Source organism: Gracilinanus agilis, chromosome 4 (genome assembly GCF_016433145.1).
Source record: "Gracilinanus agilis isolate LMUSP501 chromosome 4, AgileGrace, whole genome shotgun sequence".
Taxonomy (NCBI): Eukaryota; Metazoa; Chordata; class Mammalia; order Didelphimorphia; family Didelphidae; genus Gracilinanus; species Gracilinanus agilis.
Genome location: NC_058133.1, coordinates 246,037,221 through 246,044,648, shown reverse-complemented (window position 1 = coordinate 246,044,648; position 7,428 = coordinate 246,037,221). Strand labels below are relative to the sequence as shown.

General features: G+C 37.5%; 1 protein-coding gene across 1 annotated transcript in view; it reads left to right on the top strand.

Annotated features, from left to right (window-relative positions):
- The first annotated feature begins 2,648 nt into the window (after positions 1–2,648).
- The window catches only part of TRIM58 (tripartite motif containing 58), a 21,345-nt gene continuing 16,565 nt past the window's right edge, over positions 2,649–7,428 (top strand). The window contains exon 1 of the mRNA XM_044674566.1: positions 2,649–3,071. Within this exon, the coding sequence (XP_044530501.1) occupies positions 2,649–3,071 (423 nt within the window). The remainder of the gene's footprint in view (positions 3,072–7,428) is intronic.

The following is a 7,428-nucleotide window of genomic DNA, read 5'->3' as shown; positions in this document are numbered from 1 at the left end:
TTATTACCCACACTTTGAGTAATTGTACATAAGCCATAGAAGTCATGGTTTTTATTTCTGATTCTTTCCTGGAAATTATTGGGCTTTTTTCTTATATCCTATATAAGAAATATATAAAGAATATAATCCTATATTCCAATGAGGTAATATATGCAAAATATGTAACACATTTAAAGCCTTGAATCATTATATAAACATCAGTTATTTTTGTCTGGTTGCTTTTATCATAGTGATAAGAAAGTGATGATGATGTTACCTATACTTTCTCTGTGTTATCTACTTTGGCCAATATAGATGGGCAGTTGTTCTACTCATGACTCTTCACCTTAAAATTCTCTTAAAATCATCTTTAAGATCTTAAAAAAAAAGTTTCAGGCCAGTTTTTCAGTCAGTTGACAAATCAAATAAGAAATACTTATTAAACAAGCCAGAAGTTATGCTATGATGAAAGACAAACTTCTCTGGTATTTAAAATTTTTAACAGTCTTGATCAAAGCTACCTTTCTAACTTCCTAATGCATTATTCTACTTTATCCATTTTGGTTCAACCAAATTGGCTTTTTAATTATTCCACACACTTGATAATCACTTTCCTCTCTATATGCCTTCATATGGGCTGTCTCATGTTTTGTTTTGTTTTTTAAACCCTTGTACTTCGTTGTATTGTCTCATAGAAGGAAGATTGGTAAGGGTGGGCAATGGGGGTCAAGTGACTTGCCCAGGGTCACACAGCTGGGAAGTGGCTGAGGCTGGGTTTGAACCTAGGACCTCCTGTCTCTAGGCCTGACTCTCACTCCACTGAGCTACCCAGCTGCCCCCTGTCTCATGTTTTTTTAATGGGGCTTTCTGCATTGCCAAAGTATCTAAAATAGAGACACTCATGGGAGTTTGAAGAGGCTTGCTTCTAGGAGATGACATCTTTGTCCTCCTATAATAGATGCAGAAGCAGCCTCTTTCCGTTGACTGTGTCTTTAAAACTACTATTCTGGGACAGTCTCTCTCTTTCTTTAAGAACACAGGGGTTAAGGTCTACTATGCAGTAAACTGGGTAGGGGGAAGTGCTACCTTAGGCTCCAAGAAATAGGCTTAGGGTTTTGATCTGTTTTATCGATCCTTTTCAGCTGTAGGCACCAGCAGAGGAGTCCAGGACCCAGAGACTAAAATCATAATGTCCTTGGTGGACAGTATGAATGTTGAACCAGCTCAAGAGGAAAACTCTGAGAACCTGAAGTCAGAGAGATTTTGGACTTGAAATTTGGTGGGAACAAATAGGAACTGAGTTAATTTGGGATCCTAACCTCCTTCCTTTCCCCAGAAACTAAAGTGGCATAAAGGGGGATTATGTTACCCCATGTCTTCAGATATTTGAGTAATTTGGGGGGTCTTTTGTGGTATACTTCTCTCTTTTTTAAAAAAAATTTAAACAAAAAAATTATTTCCTCAGACAAGAGAAAGGCTTAAGGAAGTGTAGTTATTCGGTTAAAGTTTAATACTGTGTAAATGGAATTAGCTCATTCATTCTTCGGACTCTAGCCACCAGGAATAATGTCACCCCACCCAACTTAGAATTAAGTGGGGAGGGGAAGGTCTGCTACCCACACATGATAGTAAGTGACAAATCAAAAACAAAGGGCAGTCCAAAACAGTGTTGAGGCTGCCATTTGTCCATGTGAAACTAGAGGTGGATGCAGGAAGTAATGAAAGATGCCATCTTTTAAATATGATGGTAACTTCCTGTGGAGGACAGTTGGCACTTTGAACTTGGTGTAGAAGGATCTCTGGTGAGACCTTGGGTGGCTTCCCTTTGAATTGTCACGTGGGTAAGTTAGGCTGACTCTCTTTCTCTTCCCTTGGCGTTTCTGGAGGCTCTAGTCTCAAGGAGGCCTCTCCTTCTTAGAGGAGACCTTGTTTAATTCACCTCTGTGCCCCTCTGCTGGGGCCTCTAAATCCCTACCTGGTTTGGGCCTCTGGTCTGGGCCAGAGTTTCTCTTTCTCAATAGCCCTACCTTCACCTTCCTAATTGTAAATAAACCACCATAAAAGTCATCCTGACTTGGGTCTATTTTATTTTGAAATCGAGTTAATTGATTTCTGGAGATCATACCTTAAATATCTAGTCCACCCATAATAATTCCCATTTTCCCTCTTATAATACATTAACAATTCTAGCAATATAATGTTTCTAGATGGGACTTGATCTAGTACTCTGTCCACTGTAGCACACTGTATTTATTAATAAAATTTAAGCTTATGCAAGTGCATTTTAGAAAAGATGGTAGTCTCCACTAAGACTAGAACAATATCCTCAAGTTTCATTGAGGCTTTTCAGTCAAATATAAAGTTCTGATTATGAATGTTAAAAGCTTTCATGGTTAGTGGAGGTAGATGGGATATTGTGGAGGCCTTGAAACATATTGAGTTCTGAACAGTATGGCTTAATTCAGAATTTATCTAGGGGACAGAAAGAGAAGCACATGGTCTTTGCATTTCTCAGATTTCCAGATGTCCCTGTCTTTATCTTCATTGGGTCATATCTCCCCTGTATTGAAAACAAGGGAGGAACCTGTGTAGTTGGGTTGGTAAGAAATAACAGCTGCTATCAGAAAAGTCAGGCAGTGGGTGTGTTGATGCTAGAGAAAGCAGCAGCCATGGCTACAAGTTTTCCTGTAGAGAGACTTAAAGAAGAAGCAAAATGTCCAATCTGCCTGGATTTCTTGCAGGATCCAGTCAGTGTGGACTGTGGCCACAGCTTCTGCCTCCAATGCATCACTGAATTTTGTGAAAAATCAGACAGTTCTCAAGGGAGTATCTACTCCTGTCCTCAGTGCCGGAGTCAATTTCACCAAAATAGCTTCCGTCCCAATAGACAATTGGCCAGTATGGTAGAGAACATCAAACAGTTGTGCTTAAACTCTAGCCCAAAGAAAACCTGGTTATGTGAGATTCATAGAGAGGAGTTGAGCCACTTCTGTGAAGAAGACCAAATCCCATTATGCTGGATGTGTGATACCTCCCCAGAGCACAGAACCCATAAGACCATTCCTCTAGAGGAAGCTACCAGAAGCTATAAGGTAAGAAATTATCCCTTTCCTTCAAACATGATCAGAGTTGGGGAGAAGAGTTCAATTTAACATAACTTTTTTTTGAGCACTTAGTGAGTTTAGAGCACAGTTTTATGTGCCAAGGGATATTTTTTAAAATTTAGATTTGACATTTCCAATCCTCAGGAACATATAATGTACTAGTAATTTGATATTTATTATATAATGTAGAAAACAGTGCTATGTAAGATATAATGATCAAGTTTATTTGTTACTCTTAGGATAAATAAGAAAAGGCTGCCTGAATTTGGTAACATTTAATTTTACTTTAAAGGATGGGGAAAAATCTTCAGAAATTAGCCTCATCTTTTTTGCCCTAATTTTCAGCCTTTCCTTATTTATTGGCTTATTCCCTACTGCCTGCAAACATGCCTAGAATTCTCCCATACTTATAAAGAAGAAATAAAAACCCATCACTTGATATTACCAATCCCTCAAGCTATCATCTTATATTCCTATACCCAACTTTGTACCCACAAACTTCTCAGGGATAACAGCACTGTATACATTCATTACCTTCACTTTTTCACTGAACTCACTTATTTCTCAAGCCCTTTTATTCTGGCTTAAACTCCATTATTCCACTGAAATTGCTTTCTTCAAGATTACCCATGATTTTCTTGTTGATAAATATAATGACATCTTTAAAGTTCTGATTCTTCTTGATCTCTGCTACATTTTACATTTTTGATCAACCCCTCATTTCAGACACTCTTACTTGTTTGGAGTTTTGTGATATATTGTTGTACCATGATTTTCTTCCAATCTTTTGGACTTTATTGGACTCAATTTGCTCTAAAGGCATATAATACTGATGTCCCACTCACTATCTGTGCATAAATATACCTCAACTGTGCTCTACCTCTTCTCCTTTCACTTGGTAATTTCATCAGTTTCCATGGGTTCAAATATATACATACATATGTATGTAGATACATTTGTATATTATACATATCTAGCTCTATATTTCTAGCTTCATTTCTCTCCTGAGCTCCAGTACTTACATGTACATAATTGCTTTCTCAATGTCTATCTATAGGTATCCCATAGAGATCTTAAATTTGACATGTCCAAAATAGAATTTATTATCTTCCCCTGTTAACCCATGTCTCCTGGGAACTTGTTCTTTTTCTTTGGAACATTTTTTGTTGCTGCCTCCTATAAAATATTTCAAGCCTCTGACCATAGTTCTCCAGGCTCTTTACCAAATCTAATCCCTTAAATTTACTGATCACTTCCACTTCATATTCATAAGGGATATTATTTGGGTCATACCTATCTGGTCTGATAGTTTTTCCTTTCTTCACTTTAAGTCTAACTTTTGTAATAAGAAACCACAGTAAACTCTAGGTCTTATTTAACTTACTGTTTAGAGCAATGGTTCCCAAACTTTTTTTGCCTACCTCCCCCTTTCCAGAAAAAGTATTACTTAGCCCCTGGAAATTAATTTTTTTTATTTTAATAGCAATTAATAGGAAAGATAAATGTACCTGTGTCCATCACCACTCCCCTGGATTGCTGCAGCACCCACCAGGGGGTAGTAGCGCCCATTTTGGGAATCATTGGTTTAGAGTTTCTCAAAGTACTTACCTGGTCTCTTACTTTTCAAATCCATCTTGTTTAGAGAAGCCAAATTAATATTTCTTAGACACATCTGATAAGTCATTTCTCTGTTTAAAGAAGCTTCAGGGTCTCCCCTTTGCTCTTAAGAAAAAATACAGGGGGCAGGTGGGTGACTCAGTGGATTGAGAGCCAGGCCTAGAGATGGGAAGTCCTAGGTTCAAATCTGGCCTCAGACACTTCCTAGCTTTGTGACCCTGGGCAAGTCATTTAACCCCCGTTGCCTAGCCCTTACCACTCTTCTGCCTTGATGCCAATACACAGTATTGATTCCAAGATGGAAGGTAAGGATTTAAAAAAAAAAAAAAAAAAAAGAAAAGAAAGAAAAATTACAGACCTTCTCTTTTTGGTATTTAAAGGATACATCTGGCTCCAGACTATTATTCCAGTCTAATTATGTATTATTCTTCCTCAAGTACTCTATAGTCTAGACTGGCCTACTTATCCTTGCATATGTCCTAGTTTGCCTTTGTGTAGTCATCCCTCTTTCTGAAATATTTTCCATCATTACGAGCCACACAGTAATTGACACATTGATGCCAATTAACACATATTAATGAATTGCTTTTATTATAAGTATTTTGATGAAAATCTTTCTAAAATGTATTCATTTTTTTCCCACTAATTTCTCACATAAGTTTTGAACCTCAATTTTTTTCTTATTGATTCAGGTCAATCAATTATTTCCCTTTGATTTCATACAGTCATGTCCTCAGGATCTATGGAGAGAATAGGACTTTTTTTTTTTTGTCTACCACAATTTACTTATGGTTAACTTTTACTTCTTTCTCATCTCAATATCCCTTAACTAAATCAGTCCTGTCAACCTTCATCTTCCTGGCTCTAAAATTTGTGATTCTTTGACCTGGAAAATTAGAATTGTGTGTAAAATAAGACTTTGATATTTTTTCTATAAGGACTCAAGTTATGAACATAAGTAAAATTCATAAATTTAGTGGTTTTTCTAAAGCTATTATTGTTCAGTAGAGTACTCTGTCATTTGAATTCTGGTTATTGGATGTATTCCAGATGGTTGAAGCCACCCAAATTCTGGCATCCAGATAAGCAAGGCATTACTGGCATTGATAAAGCCTAACCCTTATGTCTCTTATGAGAGGAAAACTGTTAGGTCTCTTCCAGAGAGACAAATTGTAGCAATAATAAAAAAAAAGTCTTGGGCCCGGAATCAAGACCTGGCTTCAAGTTATATTTCTGATGTTTATTAGCTTTAAAAAATCATTTTAACTCTTTTTTTCAGTCTCAGTTTTCTCAACTATAAAATGAGGCTGACATTCATGCTAAATTACCTTTCATGATTTTTTGTGGGGAAAATGCCTTGGAAACTTTAAAGCAGTCTAGAAATGCCAGTTATTTCAATTGCTAAAATTCTATGTTTTTGTATTTTCTCTCTTCTAGGTTAATTGTAAAGTTGATGTTATTTTCCTCTTCTAATTCATACTTTCATCTCTGGCAGCATTATTTCTGGCCTTACTCATTTCATTTTTCCTATATAGGATCCTTCAAGCAGTTCTATAATTAGAGTTCATATATGTGGATATGGACTCCCAAAGGGATTTCCCTATATCCCACGAGCACACATCTGCAGTTGGGAAATTTGCCACACCCAAACTACATTTTCCCAGCATCCTTTTAAGTACATCCTCATTTGATGTTACAGAGGCTGAGGAGATAAATTTGGCTGAGACCCATGCTGCGGGGCTCTTTTTTGGGAGCTTGAGCTTTGCTTTGGTTAAAGTGTGGCAGGTGTGGGTCTCTTGCTTTGTGCTCTGTTCACTTAACTGAAGGAATCCTTTTCCCTCTCATTTTTGTTATTGAATCTTTTAATTTAAAATTTGGAGTATTTAATTCATTTTTACTCCTATAAACACCATAATTACCTTTTCTTTCTATTTTTTAAAAATTTAAACATTTATTAATAATCATTTTTAACATGGTTACATGATTCATGCTCCTACTTTCACCTTCACCCCCTGCACTCCCCCCCACCCATGGCCGACGCACATTTCCACTGGTTTTGTCATGTCTCCTTGTGATCAAGACCTATTTCCAAATTGTTGGTGGTTGCATGGGTGTGGTAGTTTCGAGTCCACATCCCCAATCATGTCCACCCCAACCCATGCATTCAAGCAGTTGCTTTTCTTATATGTTTCCTCTCCTGCAGTTCTTCCTCTGAATGTAGGTAGCGTTCTTTACCATAAATCCCTCAGAATTGTCCTGGGTCATTGCATTGTTGCTGGTACAGAAGCCCATTCCATTCGATTTTACCACAGTATATCAGTATCTGTGTACAATGTTCTTCTGGCTCTGCTCCTTTCACTCTGCATCAGTTCCTGGAGGTCTCACCAGTTCACCTGGAACTCCTCCAGTTTATTATTCCTTTTAGCACAATAGTATGCCATCACCCACATATACACAGTTTGTTCAGCCATTCCCCAATTGAAGGACATACCCTCCTTTTCCAGTTTGTTGCCACCACAAAAAACGCAACTATAAATATTTTCGTACAAGTCTGTTTATCTATGATCTCTTTGGGGGTACAAACCCAACAATGGTATGGCTGGATCAAAGGGCAGGCATTCTTTTATAGCCCTTTGAGCATGATTCCAAATTGCCAGCCAGAATGGTTGGATCAGTTCACAACTCCACCAGCAATGCATTAATGTCCCAATTTTGCCACATCCCCTCC